The 21,627-nt window shown below is 42.5% G+C and overlaps 1 protein-coding gene across 1 annotated transcript in view; it reads left to right on the top strand.

The window, feature by feature from the left end:
• Positions 1-3,444: 3,444 nt before the first annotated feature.
• LOC124712090 overlaps positions 3,445-21,627 on the top strand; it is a 70,680-nt gene continuing 52,497 nt past the window's right edge. Inside the window, exons 1-2 of the mRNA XM_047242386.1 lie at positions 3,445-3,511; positions 16,560-16,676. Of these exons, the coding sequence (XP_047098342.1) occupies positions 3,445-3,511; positions 16,560-16,676 (184 nt within the window). The remainder of the gene's footprint in view (positions 3,512-16,559; positions 16,677-21,627) is intronic.

The raw sequence follows: 21,627 nt of genomic DNA, 5'->3' as shown, positions 1-21,627 counted from the left end.
ATGAAGCCAATATGAGATTTGCTTATGGACTAACAAGGGGAGGCCGCCAATTGTGAAATTCAGATTCGATTCATACTGCGCATAATAAAAGGTCATGGCCAGAGGTGTCATGTGGCAAAGCACCAAGATGCACTTCTCAGCCGTTGTCGAGAAAATCGACAGATAAAAGGAACCTTTGCAGTGAAATACTCTCTACGATTTACAATTTCCTACAGCGTCGTGGCGCAGCGGTAAGCGCTCGGGTTCGTAACCAAAAGGTCGCCAGATCGAATATTGCACCATGGAACTTTTTTTTTAGTATTTGTTTTTTGTAATTCATATATATATATATATATATATATATATATATATATATATATATATATATATATATTTGAATTACAAAAACAAATACTAAAAAAAGTTATATATATATATATATATATATATATATACATTATTATATATATATAAAATTCCCGGCAATCAGTTGCAACAATTGTGCATATAATAAGTTGTTGAAAGTCATTTGTCGTGGAAAAACTGGCGACTTCGAACATGATTATGTTTTCCACAAACAAAGTTGTATTTCACAAATGTTATTAATTGTCTTGGTAATGTTTACACGTGTAGTTAACAGAAGACGTAGAAACGATATTCCGAAACGAATTCGTATATTCGTATAGTGTAAGTCAAACGATCGAATTAGAGTAGAGACCCGACGATATATATACATACATACATACATACATATATATATATATATATATATATATATATATATATATATATATATATATATATATATATATATTAATTACAAAAAACAAATACTAAAAAAAAAGGTTGCATGGCGCGAGATTCGATCCGGCGACCGTCGGATTACGAACCCGAGCTACCGCTGCCCCACGACACTGTAGGAAGTTGTAAATCGTAGAGAGTATTTCATCGCAACGGTTTCTTTTAACTGTCGATTTTCTCGACAACGGCTGAGAAGTGCATCTTGGTGCTTTGCCACATTACATCTCTGGCCATGAGCTTTTATTGTGCGCAGTATGAATCGAATCTGAATTTCACAATTGGCGGCCTTCCCTTGTAAGATGTATAGGGATTGGAAGATATGGTGGAAACCTTTTATGTGGCATTATGAACATGCCTTGGTCATCCCCTAAAATTTTCTGCAATGAATACTGCTCTCCTCAATGCAGTTGCAGAAGTAAGTGAAGAGAGCATGAAAATGGCAGTCCTTGGGGGCAATTCAAGAAAATTGTGAAGCAGTTTATAGCAACGATATAGCAGTTTCCTGTGACAGTTCCTGGATGAAGTGGGGGCATACTTCACTGCAGGGTGCTTCAACAAGCATTAGTGTCGACACTGGAAAATATTAAATTTAGAGGTGATGTCTAAATATTGTTCTGCATGCTCCTTGCACAAGAAATTTATTGATGCAGGTAAAGAAACAGAATGGCAAGAAGCCCATAAAACTGTTTGTAGCAGAAATTATGCAGGCTCCAGTGGTGGGATGGAAGCTGCAGCTATGAAATTCATTTTCCATAGATATTTGCAAAAGTATGGTGTAAGATACGTACAGTATTTAGGAGATGGGGACTCTAGTGCTTTCAAGAATGTAGTTGAAAGTCAGCCCCATGGAAAAGATTGCACTATTGAGAAACTGAGTGCTTAGACCGTATTCAGAAGAGGATGGGTGGACAACTCCGAAGACTTACTGCAGACAATAAAGGCAAGGTACTAGAGGATGGGACGCCACTGGGAGGTAAAAACAGATTAACAAAGAATAGAAATGACAACCTACAAGTCTATTCTGGTGCTGCAATTAGAAGTAACCTCACAAGCTAGGACAGTATGAGGAAAGCAGTATGGGCCATTTGGTTTCATTACTTGTCGATAGACACTACATCTCAACATGGCCTCTGTTCTAATGAATGGTGCAAAGTAAGGTGAAAGTAAGGAAAGTGGGGAAGCTTATACCCATAAAAATAACCTTCCTTATGAGGTTTCAATGGCTATTAAACCAACTTTTAGAGCACTGGCTTCACCAGAACTGCTAGAAAAATGTCTGCATGGGAAAACACAGAACCCAAATGAAAGTTTCAATGCTCTTATTTGGAAGAGATGTCCAAAGACTGTGTTTTTTTCCAATTTGGTGGTGAAGATTTCTGCTTTAGAAGCTGCAGCAGTGTTTAATGGTGGGACTGTGGCAAGACTTCACATCGTCAACAAGTTGGACTTTACACCTGGAGTCTTCACTGAGCAGATACTGCAGATCATCGATAAGCAAAGAATCGCGAAGGTGGAGACTTCAGTCCAGAACATACAAAAAATTGCTACGCAAAAGAGCAGAGAAGCTAAAAGGGCTGTAGAGGATGACGAGGAAGAAATGGAATATGGCTATGGGCAGTTTTAGCTAAGGTATGATAGATTTTTTTTTTTTACATTTCATCCAAACTTTAACATGATTTTTGTGCAACTTAGGGTTTTCTGCTTTCAGGAACACATATATCAGAAACTACTGGAAGGATTGCAATGAAATTTGGCACACCTATTCTTTTACTTTGAAGCAATATGTAAGTGGAACAAAATTTTAATCGAGATATTATACACAGTTTTGTGGTTGATAATATATTGAAAAGTTTGCTTGTAAAAAATGTTCGAATCCAAAATATCAAAGAAAATAATAGCATTAATTTACCAAAAAGTTACTGCACTTAATTGTACACCTATTAGTGTACATTATTTTACCATTAAAAAAATTTGACAAAGTTGCCTCGAAATTATGAAAAAGTGTATCTTAAAATAATAATGCAATAAAAATTCACAATTATCTCACTGCATTAGATTTTTATTAAAAATTATGATTTTTTTAAAATCATTTTAGATCTCTATACATAAGTACGCAAAATTTCAATGAGACTGAACAAAAAATGGCAAAGATATGGATTTACAAAAATATCAGTGCAAGACTGCCGCCGTCTCCCCTTAAACACAAGGGTATTAATCATTAATCGTATTACTGACATCGAAATCAATCTTGCTGTCACGGTCTTACCAGACGCTGACGTAGGTGAAGCAAAACTTGCTCGACTATCGTGAGCCGCAGCTGCCTGCGGCATGAAACGTTTCACCTCGCCTTATCTCGGTGCATTACGACCTGTAAAAACGGGACAACACCACAAGTCGCAAAATGCAGTGATGACCCTTAGGCAAACGACGGCTCTAAAGGGAGCTGTTGAGGAGATGTCTCCGAGAAATTCGTAAACAGAGGGTTCATATCAGAAGAAGGGGATTCGAAAAACGTCTTCTCCTCATTACTCTTCAGAGAATACAACTTCCGCCGGAGATTCTTGATGGCTCGTGTATGACGCCATCTGACTGTAGGAGGGGACGGGGTGTGAAGGTGTGGGGATATAGGAGCCAGCAGCCACTGCGTCCCAGGCTGTAGTCGACATGTGGAACCCCATTGCTGTGCTCGCCATACTGCTGGCGGCTGCTCCTGCGAGCGTACTGTGCACTGGTAAGACTGACAGAACTCTTAGAAACCTGGTTAGCACCAGCGTAGCAAGTGAATGGTCTGATTAGGCGTGAGCCGTTTCAGAACCGTGACGAAATGTCACGGTTGGTTCTCTGAGTTTCCTCCTTTCCTTTTGAAATTCCCGCTTCGCGCTAGGCTGTTTTCTTACCCTAGCCAGAGGGCGCTGTGGCGTTGCTGCGGCCGGCTGCCTGCCGTGTTTGCGGGAGAGTGTCGTTCGGGAGGAGGAACTCTGATTGCGGACGTGTGGGTGCGTACATGAGGCCACGCCGTTTTGTTGATGGTTTGACGTGAATCGTATCGGGTGTGATGCATCGTTAAGGCCGTGACAGCAGCCTATGTTACTGTCTTGGTCGCAGGTGGATCCAAGGGGATGAGGCCTCGTTGTCCATTGGAAGTCCTATCCTACGGATGTCATTGGACTGAAAGTCAGACGTTTTGACCATTATTTGCGTCATTTGCAAGCAACTGGGGAGTCCGGCGTCTGCAGTAATTCGGCGAAGATTATTGGTTCCGTCGGTGTGTAAATGACTGAACAAGGAGCGATTTATTTAATGCTCACCTTATGCTCGTGTTCTGCGTGTGCTGCTTGCGAGTGTAAACTTGACTCTCACTTTTGTCTGTTGGTTTTAAGCGCAACGTCAAATACTGAATCCAAGTAGTGACTTACAGTTAATTAGCTGGATTCTTTTTTTCCTCGTCACGACGCGTGGTAAATGGCAGAGTAGAATTGTAGACCTGAACTTGCTACCTCATTTGTGAGGCATCAGTAACAGGCTAGTGGTAAACAAAGGTATTTAAGTATGTTGTTTTAAAACATTATCAGAAATGTGTCAATGATTTATGTTGCACTAGTTGATTCTAGGTTATGAACGGGAGTGTTGGCACTTCTGCAGTGTAAGGGAATCCTGCTAGTTTTGATTCTTTTGGAAACTTAAATTGAGAGAGAAACTAGTGTGCTTTAGTCCTGCCTTGGATTAAGGCTATATTCGGGTTCTGGCATTTGTGCTGCAAGCTGCAATATCATCCTGTTGTTTCATGGTTGTTTTGTTCTCAAACTAGGTGTTCGCGCTAAACATACTTTGGGCTGGGCGTTTCGCCCCTCAGCATCACACTTGGGGTTCAGCTGAGTGTTCAGTCTATTGACTGTCCATTGTACGCCACATAGGTAATGGTCAACCTGTCATCCGTTGATTTCGATACTGCAGTTAGTTGTAAATTAATACTGGTTCCATTACCTTCTGACCAGGGATCTGGCTCGACGCATGTCTTCAAATACGCAACTAACCTGGTTAGCGTATGTTGTGGCTAGTTTAATCACTGCTCAATAGCCCAACACAGTTTGTCGGCCGTCAGAAGCCGTGAGCCGTGTATGTGTTGTTTATTTCTATATTCTAGTCAATCTATAAGCATTCTATTCTTAATTTTGTTACTCTAGGTAGCCATTAAGTTGCCATCTTTAGGGTGGTTAGAAGGAGTGCGCCTCCTTTGAGTATAGGTTTGTCAATTTCCAATTTAGTGTTTTTCCACCAGTTTTTAATTGTGCTTATGCGCATATATATTATTGCTATTGAGCTGTACTCAATGTCATATTGTAAAGAAAGGAACTTATTGGATGTTAACTGTCGCCGTAAGGTGTTGTGGACGGTGCAGTCAATGTGTAAACTTGCTAGTTATTTTCCCTTTAAATGGAGTCTGGCTGCCATGATGTTATAAGTGACTGTTTCATAATCAGTTCTTTAACGCGTCTACGCGCATATTTATATTTATGGGAGAATTTAAATTGTGTTCGCCTATTGAACTTCAACTAAAGTGCAGAAAACTGAATCAGGTGTCTATTATTGTTCTAGTGCTATTATCTGTCAAGTGTAACACGCGTCATTTCCTTGGCCTGTTATCAAGTGTTACAATAAATGCAAATTGCAGTGAAGTGATACGCTATTTCAGATGTTCCCGCGATTTCCTATCTCCGCATATAATATTAAATTGTTTCATATGACTGATTAAGCCTTTGTAGAAGTATTGAAGTGAGGTGCGCGTGTCTCAGTTTGAAGATCGATGGCGCCACAGGATGTTACAACAGTGGGGATGGAGAAATGGGACATTGACAGCGCACAGGTTGATACATATTGCTGCTCTCAAACCTTTGCATAAGAAATCTGAAAGTAGTAAAGGTGTACTTTTTAGAAGTGATGAATTAATGACATGAGGATGATGACATGAGTTCTTTCGATTCTAATGAAGACTGATGCTCCCGGTGTTCTTGGGCTGTAGGATGGGAGGATTAAATACCATTGTGGAGCTGGAGGGGACCAAAAAGGAAAAATTTCTTACTACATGTGAAAGATATACAATGGATTTTGGGAAAGTAAGGTCCGATTGGGTATGAAATGGAAACCACAATGAAAATCCAATGAAGCTTTGCAGAAATGTGTTGGGCAGTATCTCTAGTATATCCATCGATCGGGTCACGTCGCTCTTTTCAGTTCAGTTTTGGGAAAGTAAGGTCCGATTGGGTATGAAATGGAAACCACAATGAAAATCCAATGAAGCTTTGCAGAAATGTGTTGGGCAGTATCTCTAGCATATCCAACGATCAGGTCACGTCGCTCTTTTCAGTTCAGTTCAAATGGTTCAAATGGCTCTGAGCACTATGGGGCTTAACATCTGTGGTCATCAATCCCCTAGAACTTAGAACTACTTAAACCTAACTAACCTAAGGACTTCACACACATCCATGCCCAAGGCAGGATTCGAACCTGCGACCGTAGCAGTCCCGCGGTTCCGGACTGAGCACCTAGAACCGCTAGATCACCGCGGCCGGCCTTCAGTTCAGTGCCCACAGTGGTGCCTAGAAAGTAGTTTCTCCCACCAAGTATGAAAGTCTGATGAGAAATTTCGCCTGATGTCATGCAGCCCACATAACATAACTGTCATGTGTTTTCTTCCTTATGCAATATTCTCAGCAGCAATCTTCAGCGGCAATGATGACGCTCTTGCAGAGTTTTCGATGGGAAGTGTTTGATCACCAGCAATGCAGCCAGTAATTGGCTCCCACTGAGTACCGTCTCCGCTCACATGACTCACTGGCTAGGAGGAAAACATTTTCGCACAGACAACGAGCTGTAGACCAGCATAGAGTACAGACTTCCTTGCCCGCATCTCGTGGTCGTGCGGTAGCGTTCTCGCTTCCCACGCCCGGGTTCCCGGGTTCGATTCCCGGCGGGGTCAGGGATTTTCTCTGCCTCGTGATGGCTGGGTGTTGTGTGCTGTCCTTAGGTTAGTTAGGTTTAAGTAGTTCTAAGTTCTAGGGGACTGATGACCGTAGCTGTTAAGTCCCATAGTGCTCAGAGCCATTTGAACCATTTTACAGACTTCCTTCTGTGACGAGGGTATGGGGAAGTTGGTGTAACGCTACGACAGATGTCGAATTCGGAGCGGCGACTACGTCAGGAAGTAGCTGGAGGGCTTAGGTAACTGTTGCGAGGTGATTTTCATAGTGATTTCCATTTCGCGACCGATTAGACCTCACATTCCGAACAGCCCTCGTATATGAGATGTAGGTAGGGGCACATAAAATGAGAGGTGGAGCGCCTGTCATTCGAGGATCATGAGGGAACAGTAAAATACGAGAAAAGCGTAGTCTATACTCTATTAGCACAGGCGAGAATGCATCAATTGCCATTTGCTAGTTAGTAGCTTCCGCTGTTTTTGAGTTGGGGTTTATATTATATCGTTACTGCGGTAATTCTATTCTGTATGTAATTGTAATTTACACCTAACTCTTAAGAGACAAATACGAGTGAGTTACTCGGTTGACTGTTAATTTATAACCGCGAAAGCACACGAAGTATGAATATCTCAGAGTGATCTCCTATCCTCACTGCCTCATGCCGATATTGTGAGCAATCCCTATGGTGATGTACTTCACTATGGTAGACAAGGCCTTTAAATACTGTTTACACGGGAAAAAGCTTTTGTTCCCTTCGAGTCGCTTTCAACCTTTTTATGTGCCCTAGAATCATTTGTTGTTTCTTGGGATAGAATAGCTATAATTATTCCCAAAATCATCCTGTGTAACAATTCTGGTTTTCATATATGTTAAAGCCACAAATATTATTAAAGATCATGTCATCTCGGGCGCAACATGCGAAATTCTTTCCTATGCTTCTGTAGGATTCTTTCTCGCGACCTTGGGGTAGTACTTTTTCTCCTCGCTTTCGCATTATGAATAATTCATAACACTTAGTGGCAAAGAGTGCTGAAAATGTTACGCAACGGTCGTTCACGTTAAGATACATGGCATCGTTGAGTTGTTGTCCCAGCGGTGGCAATTTGGCGGCAGTAGAAACCCGTCGTTTATCTTAATCACATGTCTCTAGTACGTCACTACAACACGGGCGCAGTGAATGTGCCAGGCTGGATTTTCAGACACGAAATCGGACATTAAGCCTTCGTCCAGAGTGCGCTAAAAGATAAAACAGATTTTTTATCTCGTCGTACACATACCGTGCCACAGAAAGTAATCAGAAGTCGAAAAAGTCTGATGTTTGGATCTCACAGGTTGTATAAAACATTCTCGGACTTCTTTCTGCGTCGTTTCAGGGTGAAAACTCGAGCTTTTGACGATTACCCACATCGTCTTCGTCGGGAGCAACTGACTGTCAAAACTGCTGCTCTGGTAGCCTTGTACATCCCCTTGACGCCTTCCGATTTGTCGGTAGTTACCCAATGCCACAACAAATGGTGTCAACGCCTGCGGTTTTAGCGCCACGATTCTGGCTGTAGCTGAATATCTCTGGATTTTCATCAAGAGCTCGTTTCCATGCATTGCTAAGATTATATCTGCTGTTACGGTTCAAGTGCTCTTCACAGGTTCATATTTATACAGCCTCATTAATTACAGAATCACAGTTTGTAGAAGCCTTGGACAAAACCTTTGTTTCCTTAAATAATATTTTATGGCTGTTCGTGAGGCTGTGCTAAGCAACAGACGATGTCTCCAGTTTTCGATTTTTTATATGCCGATGATGTTTTGCACAACGGTGGGAAACGGTGCGGATGGACTGACGGATGTAATCGCTTCCACACTCACAAGATACATTGAAAATCTCAGGAATCTTGAAGCGGAGACTATCCTTAACAAGGCGTAGCATCTCCATCGTCTTTTTAGGAGGTCGGTAAACAGGTCTCATCCCTCATCTCCTCAGGACTCTGCCTATTTTGCTGGATGTAGCGCCACAGAAACGAAGGAATGGAATTGGCGACGTTCGACTTGAATGTTTAACATACTCACGTTTCCTTTTCTTGGGGAACGCTGTCTTCATTCCACGTGACCCATAGCCGTTGTTTCGGAACGAATATATCAGGTGATTAATTTCGGAATTCAAGTGATCCCCGTCAGAAGAATTTTTGCTCTGTGTACTAGTGTACTTAAAACTACATGTATGTCTCTACATCTACATCTACGTAGATGCTCCGTAAGCCACAGTATAGCGCGTGGCGGAGGGTACCCTGTTCAAAGTGCCGTCAATGCGAACAAGAGGTGACCGAGACGTGTAACCAATGGTACCCCATACCATCACGCCGGGTGATACGCCAGTATGGCGATGATGAATACACGCTTCCAATGTGTGTTCACCACGATGTCGCAAAACACGGATGCGGCCATGATGATGCTGTAAACAGAACCTGGATTCATTCAGCAGGAGCTCTTGTCTGTGATGCAGCATCAAGGGTAACCGCAGCCATGGTCTCCGAGCTGAAAGTCTATACTGCTGCAAACGTCGTCGAACTGTTCGTGCAGATGGTTGTTGTCTTGCAAACGACCCCATCTGTTGACTCAGGGATCGAGACGTGGCTGCACGGTCCGTTACAGCCATGTGGTAAGATGCCTATCATCTCGACTGCTAGTGATACGAGGCTGTTGGGATCCAGCACGGCGTTCCGTATTACCCTCCTGAACCCACCGAAACCATATTCTGCTAACAGTCATTGGATCTCGACCAACGCGAGCAGCAATGTCGCGATATGATAAACCGCAATCGCGATAGGCTACAATCCGACCTTTATCAAAGTCGGAAACGTGATGGTAAGCATTTCTTCTTCTTACACGAGGCATCACAACAACGTTTCATCAGGCAACGCCGGTCAACTGCTGTTTGTGTATGAGAAATCTGTTGGACACTTTCCTCGTGTCAGCACGTTGTAGGTGTCGCCACCGGCGCCAACCTTGTGTGAATGCTCCGAAAAGCTAATCATTTGCATATCACAGCATCTTCTTCCTGTCGGTTAAATTTCGATTTTGTAGAATGTCATCATCGTGATTTAGCAATTTTAATGGCCAGTAGTGTAAATGCAGCCTCCGGTACTGGTGATCCACATTTTCCCAGATTTCTCCCATTAACCGAAATCGTCCATTTGCCTTCCCTACCACAGTCCGCACATGCTCATTCCATTTCGTATTGCTTCGCAACGTCACGCCGAGATATTTGAACGTCGTGACTGTGTCAATCAGGACACTACTAACTCTGTATCGGAAGATTAAGGGTTTGTTTCTGCTACACTTCCGCATTAACCTATATTTTTCTACATTTAGAGATAGCCGCGATTCGTCACACTAACTAAAAATTTTTTCTAGGTCATCATGTGTACTTCTGCAGTCACTCACCAATGATATCTATCCGAATACCTCAGAGTCATCAGCAAATAGCTGCAAATTGCCGTCTACCGTATCCGCCACACCATTTATTTGTACAGAAAGTACAAAAAATGTTCAAATGTGTGGGAAATCTTATGGGAATTAATTGCTAAGGCCATCAGTCCCTAAGCTTACACACTACTTAACCTAAATTATCCTAAGGACAAACACACACACCCATGCCCGAGGGAGGACTCGAAACTCCACCGGGATCAGCCGCACTACAGAAGGTAATAGCGGATAGAAAATAGGAGCGGTCGTATCACACTTCCCTGAGGCACGCTTGTCTGTCGTGAACATTCACCGCCGAGGACAACATACTGGGGTTTGTAAGCTAAAAGGTCTTCGAGCCACTCACATAACTGAGAACCTATTCCATATGTTCGTACCTTAGTTAATAACCTGCAATGGCGCACCGTGTCAAATGCTTTCCGGAAATAAAAAAGTGAGCAAGATGTATGAGACAGGCGAAATATAATAATTCAAATCCCAAAGAAAGCAGGTGTTGACAGATGTGAAAATTACCGAACTATCAGTTTAATAAGTCACAGCTACAAAATACTAATGCGAATTCTTTACTGACGAATGGAAAAACTGGTAGAAGCCGACCTCGGAGAAGATCAGTTTGGATTCCCTAGAAATATTGGAACACGTGAGGCAATACTGACCCTACGACTTATCTTAGTAGAAAGATTAAGAAAAGGCAAACGTACGTTCCTAGTGTTTGTAGACTTAGAGAAAGCTTTTGAAAATGTTGACTGGAATACTCTCTTTCAAATTCTAAAGTTGGTAGGGGTAAAATACAGGGAGCGAAAGGCTATTTACAATTTGTACAGAAACCAGATGGCAGTTATAAGAGTCGAGGAGCATGACAGGGAGGCAGTGGTTGGGAAGGGAGTGAGACAGGTTTGTAACCTCTCCCAGATGTTATTCAATCTGTATATTGAGCAAGCAGTAAAGGAAACAAAAGAAAAATTCGGAGTAGGTATTAAAATCCGTGGAAAAGAAATAAAAGCTTTGAGGTTCGCCGATGACATTGTAATTCTGTCAGAGACAGCAAATGACTTGGAAGAACAGTTGAACAGAATGGACAGTGTCTTGAACGGAGAATATAAGATGAACATCAACAAAAGCAAAACGAGGATAATGGAATGTAGTCGAGTCAAATCAGGTGATGCTGAGGAAATTAGATTAGGAAATGAGATACTTAAAGTAGTAAATGAGTTTTGCTATTTGGGGAGCAAAATAACTTATGATGGTCGAACTAGAGAGGATATAAAATGTAGACTGGCAATGGCAAGGAAAGCGTTTCTGAAGAAGAGAAATTTGTTAACATCGAGTATAGATTTAAGTGTCAGGAAGTCGTTTCTGAGTGTAGCCATGTATGGAAGTGAAACATGGACGATAAATAGTTTAGACAAGAAGAGAATAGACGCTTTCAAAATGTGGTGCTACAGAAGAATGTTGAAGATTATGTGGGTAGATCACATAACTAAGGAGGAGGTATTGAATAGAATTGGGGAGAAGAGGAGTTTGTGGCACAACTTGACAAGAAGAAGGGATCGGTTTTTAGGACATGTTCTGAGGCATCAAGGGATCACCAATTTAGTATTGGAGGGCAGCGTGGAGGGTAAAAATCGTAGAGGGAGACCAAGAGATGAATGCACTAAGCAGGTTCAGAAGGATATAGGTTGCAGTAGTTGCAGTAGTTACTCAGAGATGAAGAAGCTTGCACAGGATAGAATAGCATGGAGAGCTGCATCCAACCAGTCTCAGGACTGAAGACCACAACTACAACAACAATAACAAATAAAAAATATTTAATCTACTTGTTGCCCTTCATAAGCTTCTGTCTGAAGAAAATTGATTATATTCGAATATTATGCTCAGTTATTCTGTAGCAAACGGAAGTTACGAATATTGCTCTGCAGTTATGCTGGTCCATTCTTTGACCCTTCTTATGTATGGGAGCCACTTGCACTTTTTCCCCAGTCGCTTGAGACTTTGTGGTCGGCGAGAGATTCGCGATCAATGCAAGACATGTAAGGGTGTACTGACGTAGAGTACTCGCTGTACAACCGAACTGGGATTCCATCAGTACCTTGTGACTTATTTGCTTCAAATCTTTCAGTTGTTTCTCTAGGCTAGGGATGATTATTACTTGTCGTCACTACGGAAGTCCGTCCGATGTTCAAATGACGGTATGTTTGTAGAATTCTCCCGCATAGACGATTTTTTGAACGCGAAATTTAAAACATCGGCTTTCGTATTTCTATCTTCCACTGCGACACCAGACTGGTCCACAAGGGGCTGGATGGAAGACTTAGACACGCTTAATCGATTTTACATAGGATCACAATTTTTTCGGATTCTTTGCCAGATCTTTTGCTAAGGTATGACGGTGGTAGTTGCCGTATGCTTAGCGCATAGCTCTTTCGACAGACTCATCTCTAGTAACCTTCGCCTTTCTCGTTTGTGCGTTCTCTTTTGAATCGAGAGTGCAACAGCCTCTGCTAGCTCAGCATTTTCCGAATTTCGTTATTAAACCATGGTGAGACTTTTACATCCCTAATCCACTTACTAGACACATAACACTCCGAACCACGATATATAGTTAGCTTAAATTTCGGCCACCATTCTTCGACGTCCATCTTACTGTAACTAAATGATGCCAGATCCCCGTGTAAGTGAGACCCTAACAAATGCTTATCTGCTCTTTCTAGCAGAAGCACTCTCCTAGCCTTCTTGACTGATTTATTGTATTTAATAACCGTAGTTTCTATAATGACATCATGGTCGCTAATCTCCTTTTCTGTACTGACGTTGCTCTCTTCTGCACTGGATGGTGAAAACTCTGGGCACTGAGATATAAGTCACTGTGCGTCGGCTTGCTCCAAACTGTGTGAGCGAGACGTTCATCCGACTTTCGTTGTACAAAAATATCTAAAAACGGCATCTTTCCCTCTTTATCTGTCTCGAGGGTGGACAGGATATTTGGGTGCATACTGTTCGTACGTTCATGGAAGTCCTAAAGAGCTCCTGCACCGTGTGGCCAGGCTATAAACGTGTCGTCAACATGGCGATAAATTGAAGATTTCCATAGTCAAAATGGGGTGGAGCGCCATCCTGCATAAACATCGTACGTTCCAGCAGGTGTTTATCAGCCAAGCTGGGGATGATGCGATTCTGTAACATATCGACGTACGTCTCACCCGTCACGGTAGCAGTTTTACTTTCCAGCGCCATCTGTCGGACATTTTGTGAACATTGTCTTTTTTTTTTGTAATAAAACCCCATGTCATTCCAAGTATGTGTGTCAATTTTTTCCTCTCTGTCTACGTTATTCCGTGGTTTATTGAGTTTTCAAATTTATACTGACTTTTTGATCAGACGGTATATAAGACGAGAAACAGTTGGAATGTTTGATCCTTGGTGTGTGCGGAGTGAAGTTTGGCCGTCTGCATCTTGAAAGATCTAACAAAGCGTTCCTCTTCGCCGTTTCACTGTGGATGGAGCAGTACTAAAAATAGCTCTGAACACTATGGGACTTAACATCTGAGGTCATCAGTCTCCTAGATTTAGAACTACTTAAACCTAACTAACCTAAGGACATCACACGCATCCATGCCCTAGGCAGCATTCGAACCTGGGGGCGTAGCAGCAGCGCGGTTCCGGGCTGAAGCTCCTAGAACCGCTCGGCCACAGCGGCCGGCGAAACGGTGCACTGGTTAGATGGTGTATGCCATTGCGTTCACAGACTGTTTCAAATTCATTTGACGTGAACTGAGGCCCGTTGTCTGACGCTATTACTTCAGGTAAACCTTCAAGGCAAAAAATCGATGGCCGTCTGCAGTGGCCGAGCGGTTCTAGGCGCTGCAGTCTGGAACCGCGCGACCGCTACTGTCGCAGGTTCGAAACCTGCCTCAGGCATGGATGTGTGTTCTAGGCGCTACAGTCTGGAGCCGCGCGACCGCTACGGTCGCAGGTTCTAATCCCGTCTCGGGCATGGATATGTGTTATGTCCTTAGGTTAATTAGGTTTAAATAGTTCTAAGTTCTAGGCGACTGATGATCTGAGAAGTTAACTCCCATAGTGCTCAGAGCCATTTTTGAACCAAAAAATCAATGACAACACCTGAATTGTGCTACGTTACGTTGTCGAGTTCATTGGCACAGCGAAAGAAACTTGTTATATGAGTCAACCACAATCAACCAAAAAGGTCTGTGTGTACACGTTTCCATGGCGATTGCGACTTAGGCCAAGCAGAGAATTTTTGTGGCGGAGCGGACTGATGCCCGCCACCCATGTGGAGCACGTGTTGGTCTCACCGCGGACTTCTAGACTGAGCCACACACAACTGATTTCATCAAAGTGTACGGGCCTGAAGATGGCGTTGACGCAACGTCGAAACTAGTAGCGAAGTAAATAAAAAAAAGTAAAGCTGGAGGCATTTCATTTTTATTAAAAATTACCGTCTGTGACCCACTTTCATCCAGTGTAAATATGGACGTCCGAAGATTTAAAGTAGCAGACAATTTTTGCTATTTGGACAGTAATAATTCTGAAGAAGAAGAGTTTGTTAACATCGAATATAGGTTTAAGTCTAAGGACGTCTTTTCTGAAAGTATTTTTATGGAGTGTAGCCATATGCCGAAGTGAAACATGGACGACAAACAGTTTAGTCAAGAAGAGAATAGAAGCTTTTGAAATGTGGTCCTACAGAAGAATGCCGAAGATTAGATGGGTAGATGTTAACTAATGAGGAGGTAATGAATTAAATTGGGGAGAAAAGAAACCTGCCTAGAAGATGGGATCAGTTGATAGGATACATTTTGAGAGATCAAGGGATCCCCAATTTAGTATAGGAAGGAAGTGTGGGGGCTAAAAAACGTAGAGAGATACCAAGAGATGGATGCAGTTAGCAGATTCCGCAGGGCGTAGGTTGCAGTAGTTATTCGGAGATGAGGAGGTTTGCGCAGTATGGAGCAGCATGGAGAGCTACATCAAACCAGTCTTCGGACTGAAGTCCGCAACAACAACAGAACTGCCAGCATTTCGCATGCTGGGAGTCTCATAGCAAAATATTATAAAATTGTTTAAATCAAAATATTAGGAGACTGACTCAAGTAACAACATATCTAGCGGAAGAGAGTGTGAAATGTTTGATATGTGGTTTCTTATTGGCGGTGGCTCGAACATTTGATCTGATTGAACATTCGATACCTTCTGGCGGTATTTTCCGCAGATAGCTCAGAAGAACGCCGTTGTAACTTTACTCTTGGGCGTGGCACAACCTTAGTTCGATGTTTTGGATGGGACGAGGAGCTGTAAAATTCAGTCGGTCGCGACGCGGGGCAGTACAGACTCTTGGTCGTGATCTGGGGTGCGGAACCCGTAGGCCCCGTTAGCTTTTATAACACACGTACCGTCTGCAGTTGTTGAGGTTTCTGTCCGCCTTGGTAAGTTCTGGCAGCGGTGCGAGGCGAGATGCCAGTGATGAAGCCGGAATAGGTGTTTTTGGTTAGACATGGGAGATCTCGTCTTAAAAGACGCTCTGGTAGACGATGGCCTAGCCAGGACTCCGATATTTGCTTTCCTGTCCGTATGTACGTAATATCTCCCGAACGACGCAGTCGGTATGTCAGAAAAAGCTGTGCATTTAAATTACTCGAATGCTGCCGTGTGTAAGTTGCCAGATAAAGTTCTTGACCTTTCCGCTGACTTTGCCCCTCGCTTTCTGGCAAATGTGTAGTAGTGCCACGATTTACAAATCCGCAGTGAGTGAGTTCATTGTTACATCGTTTGTAGTGCTCCGATCTCCGTGTGGGATACTTAGTAATGAATCAGAATCACAATTATTTAATCACACTATTGCAAAATTATTTGTTTGTGTCAGTTCCACGTCGGACGTATACGAAAGTAAGACGTTAAAGAGAAAATAATTAAAAATAAATACGTACATCATCAAAAACTTGTGCTTAAGGCTCAGATTGGCCGTAATTATTGTGTCCGTCGAAGAATATCACATGGCTCAAATGGAATTTTTGATGATGGTTCACATGGCTCTAAGCACTATGGGACTTAACATCGGAGGTCATGAGTCCCCTAGACTTAGAACTACTTAAACCTAACCAACCTAAGGACATCACACACATCCATGCCCGAGACAGGATTCGAACCTGCGGCCGTAGCAGCAGCGCGGTTCCGGACTGAAGCGCCTACAACCACTCGGCCACAGCGGCCGGCTTATGACGATATCCCCTGTGAGAACTAATATGATTGTTTGTTTTAGTAGTTATCGCATACGCTAAGGCTTCTGATAATCTGTTTCAGATGCCGCCTGCTCCCCCGAAGAAATGGAGGATCCTCAAATCAAGTGCGCATGTGTCCTGAAAGGGTACGGCTCAGAAGAGGACAAAGCGCAGTGTTTGGGACGCGAAACTGTCGAGGGTAAGTCCGACAGCACGGAGCCGCATGTTGCTCTTTCGGCCTCACGAAATGTGTTTCCTTCAACAACACAGTATTAACACCTACGTTTGTTCTGCTAGAAAGAATAGAATTATTTTTTATGACAGCATATGTGGGCAATAGTTTGTAATACCTCTGACGCCAATATTTTGATTTCGGAGCTGTTCTCGATTTGAGGACGTCGTATAAAGAAGAAAACATCACAGGACTTTGTAGTCTTCCAACTGAGCATTTAAATACTGTCTCTCTACTACAAGAACATAATCTAAACCTGTTCGCATCATAAGATACTTAGTGTCCATTAGTCACTTTTTACTGGACTTGAAATTATCTACCTAGCGTAAAAACTGTCCAGCAACACCTGTAATAGTCGCACGCATCACTTTTAATCGATAGGTGGCAGCAGTTATTGTGTTATCTCTGTTTCTAACACACGCTAAAATGTTCCAACAGCAAGTCAGCCACTGGTTACAGACGATTTGAAAAGCAAATAAATCTTATTTTTGAGATTAATTTCACATTTTGAGTTTTTATCGACATTTTTAGAGGTTACAATTAAGTTGAAGTTAACTTAAATCTAAATCTGAAAAATTCTGGCTGAGGAAAAAAGATTCCAAGGCAGCTATATAGGTTGAAAAGTTAGTAAAAATGAATACACTAACACCTAGAATGGATGTACATACCAAAATAGTGCTGTGAGAATATCCATACAGAAAATGTCAGATTCTCAGTACGTAGGAACCGAGCGAGGTGGTGCAGCGCCTAGCGCGATGGACTCTCACTCGGGAGGACGACGGTTCAAATACGCGACCGACCATCCCTAAATCGATCCCGGCAAGCGTGGGAATGGTTCCTTTGATAGGGCACGACCGCCTTCCTTCTCCATCCTTGACACATTCAGAGTCCGCCTGTTTAGCTTAGTGGTAACGTCTTTGCTTACCATGCAGCGGACCCGGGTTTGATTCCAGCCCGCGTTGGAGATATCCTCCGCCCGGGGACTGGGTGTTGTGCTGTTCTCATCAGCATTTTATCCTCATCAACAGCACGCAAGTCGTCTAATGTGGCGTCGACTGAAATAAGACTTGCAACTCGGCGGCCGGACTTCCCCGGATGGGCCTCCCGGCCAACTAAGCCACATGATCATTCCATTTCATTTCAAAGTCCGAGCTTTTGCTCCGTCTCTAGTGACCTCGATGTCGACGGGACATTAAACCACAATCTTCCTTCCTTCTCAGAATGCAGGCCACAATTTAATATTTGTCAAATATTTGTAAACCATGAAAAGAAAAGAAAACAGTAGATTCTTCCCCAATACAGGAACAATACAAAACACTAGAAGAACAAAACATTTAGAGAAACACCTATAAAAGTCTACGTAACACTGAGATCCAAAATTTGTCGTACGAAAGCGATGCTTCGAGAAAACTGGGAAATTAAAGTGTTGGAGAGGCTTAGAGAGAAACTTCAGGATGATAATGCCTCTGAATAAGAGGAGGGCTTAACGTTCCATATACTATGCTGTTATTAGAGACTGTGTACAAGCTCGGAATGGAGAGTGACGGAGAAGGCAATCGAAAAAATAGTTCAAATGGCTCTGAGCACTATGGGACTTAACATCTGAGGTCATCAGTCCCCTAGAACTTAGAACTACTTAAACCTAACTAACCTAAGGACATCACACACATCCATGCCCGAGGCAGGATTCGAACTTGCGACCGTAGCGGATGCGCGGGTCCAGACTGAAGCGCCTAGAAACGGTCGGCAAGAAGGCGATCGGTCGTATACTTTACTATCGTGTTGATCAGCCGTAAAGTCTAAATTTAGCTGTACAGGGAATTGAACCGCAGTCCTCCAGAACAACAGTCCGGTGCCTCAATGGTGAGCCACCTCGTTTGTTGCGTCTTGTGAACTCGATGTTACACCACCACCTTTCTTCCTTCTCAGTACGTAGACTACTATGTAACATTCGTCAAATATTTGCAGACCATGAAAGAAAAGAGATACTTCAGTCCCAGTACAGGAACAGCGGACAGGTCACTCGCTATGTTTGCCAGGGTCACGTCTGTGATTTGGAATAGGCTCTGTGTATTCTGCTCTTTGGGCGCAGCTGGCTGCAAAACGCGGACCTGTCGACACAGAAAACTGCCTGAATCAGTAAAGACAGTCGCCATCACTAACGCATTGGAAACGCATTTCGTGGTCTGTAGCATTCCACCCTGAAACGACCGCTGGTGGGCTTAAACCAGGGGCTCAGACTTTCCTGCAGCGATCTGGAACACGTATTTATTGACATCTGTTATCTGACGTAGAGTTTTAGGAATCACCCCTCTCCCCAAAGTGACAAGTCACGATCGCTGGTGGGCTTAAACCAGGGCTCAGACTTTTCTGTGGCGATCTAGAATACGTATTTATTGACATCTGTTATCTGACGTAGAGTTGTAGGCATCACCCCTTTCCCCAAAGTGACAAGTCACGAATGTTTACTTGTGCAGAAAAATACGTCTGGTGTACTGACGTAGGATTTTTAGAATGAAAAAACCACTCCATTGATCCCATCAACAATTATTGGAAGAGAAAACTGGATGACTCATATTATTTTCACGGGGCACATTTACTCTGGGAGGTAAGAGAGAAAACGTAAATAAGTTTCTATTTAATTTTCTGGTATCTTTGTGTTGGGTCACTGACAGAAGAAATGTAGATGAGAACAATTGTCTTGTAGATGGAAGACTCGATCATATATAACAATTCCAGGATAATATAAACACATTCCACTCATAGCTAAAATTCATCATAGGAAACGAAACTGATAAAGAGGTAAATCTCTTAGATTTCACAGTAAACAAAGAGAACAACCAACATCATTTTTCAATACAGAAGAAATCCCTCGCCACTAGCACTGCCATTCAAGATCATTGTAACCACATATTGTAACCTCCCCCTAACTAATCACCCTATCCTGCTTGCGATATAAAATATGACCGTGGATCGTGTGTATACCTAATGGAAATTTTCTGATTGGATAAGGCTATCTTTCCCGAAGAAGTAATACCGATAAGAAGGGGGAAATTGTACAACCGATCTTTCTGATAGAAAAAGTCTACTAAAATTAAAAAAAGTAATTAGACTGAACAGGGCTACAATTTGGAAAAATGAAAGTTATTTTGTACATTTACTCACGAACAACACTGACAGATATGGGGTACCACTAATCATGACTCCAAAAGTTACACTAATGAACGAAAAGGAAATAATTACGGTCGCCTGCCGCGGTGGCCGAGCGGTTCTAGGCGCTTCAGCCCGGAACCGCGTGACTGCTACGGTCGCAGGTTCGAATCCTGCCTTGGGCATGGATGTGTGTGATGTCCCTAGGTTGGTTAGGTTTAAGTAGTTCTAAGTTCTAGGGGACTGATGAACTCAGATGTTAAGTCCCATAGTACTCAGAGCCATTTGAACGATTTTTTAATTACGGTCGCCAGCCCACTAGGGCGATTTACATCCAAAGTTCTGTAGAAGATGATGGGAAAGAAAAACATTTATTATTAAACACTGATGTGGCAACTGAAGGTTGTCACGTTTTTTGACACTAATTTTAAGTGATTATGGAATGATAAAGAAAACTGAGAAGTCACTTTTACGTTAAGTTTTTCATTGAATTTTGAAAAAGGCAATCGAGTAATGATTTGAAAATATCGACTTAAACTGTATGTTAGTATTGAACATCGTTACGTGAACAATAACTTTCAGAGAACTCAACATAACGTCATCAAAGAAATTTAGAGAAAGGCAAGTACTTTTTACTTTGCAGTTACTTAATTTTCAAATTGTATTTCATGTTATTGACTGAACCACTGAGCCTGTTTTACTGACTTGAACAGAGTTATATACTAGAATACGTACCAAACCAAACAGCCATGTGCTCCAAGCTATATGTAAAATAAATAAAACTTCAACAGTCTTAATTTGTGCATTTTCTTTAGATTGGGATTTTTTCCAGTGATAGATTCTCAAACTTTGGTCCGCATATAAGGAAAAAAGGGAACATGGACCATGCTTGGTCTGGGGGGGGGGGGGGGGGCAATGAGGACACAATCGCCCTGAATTTAACTGATTATTATTTAAATAACTTTCATTAATCAAATCACATTCAGTTGTGCTGCTGGGTTAGCCGTTAATACTTTCTACCAATGACCAGTCTTACTTCAGTGCTGTGCGTGCGACGAAACTCGGAGCCGACGACGAATCTGTGTCATTGGAACTGCTGCTGTTGTTGAAGACGATAGCATCTTATGGGACCAAGGCTAATTACAGGAACGGGCAATCGTAATTAATACAGCCTCTTCTGCCCGTTCATGGTCCTTCCTCCTGTTACTAGTCACCTGGCCAGCGCGCGTACATGATCCCGCCAAAATGGTACTCTCTACTGCGAGAGCGTTAACACCACAAGTGCGCACACCACAAGCGCTGGAACCAGTCTCTCGCTCCCTCCGCGCGCTCTGCTCTACAACCCCCTACCCAAAGATTTTACAATGCACAAGCACTGCTATTATCGTTGCTAGCCGATGCACATAACAATTCCTTGGTCGTCTTTTTCCCAGAGCTTATAAGTTTCACAGTAAAACACAGATAAATACAATAAAACGTCAACAGACTTCTACCTAAATGTACACATGCAGTGAAGCAATGTACTTACTTATTAAAAGAAAGCATTTAAATTACAAATATTTACATACAATTAAACGAATTATGTATCTGTAGCAGGTGCCATGCATCCTCCATTTTCGGTGTTACAATATGCTTGTAAACAATATGAATAAAATTTTTGGCGATGAGGATAGCAGTAAAAATGTGCTAGAGGCAATAAAAAAAAGAAAAGACAGCATGTGACACTGTTGACGGTTGAAACGTCCCCTTTTGAACAATTATACAAGAC

Source organism: Schistocerca piceifrons, chromosome 8 (assembly GCF_021461385.2).
Source record: "Schistocerca piceifrons isolate TAMUIC-IGC-003096 chromosome 8, iqSchPice1.1, whole genome shotgun sequence".
In the NCBI taxonomy this organism is placed as follows: Eukaryota; Metazoa; Arthropoda; class Insecta; order Orthoptera; family Acrididae; genus Schistocerca; species Schistocerca piceifrons.
Note: the sequence above shows the minus strand (reverse complement) of the source record. Positions and strands in the feature narration are given on the sequence as shown.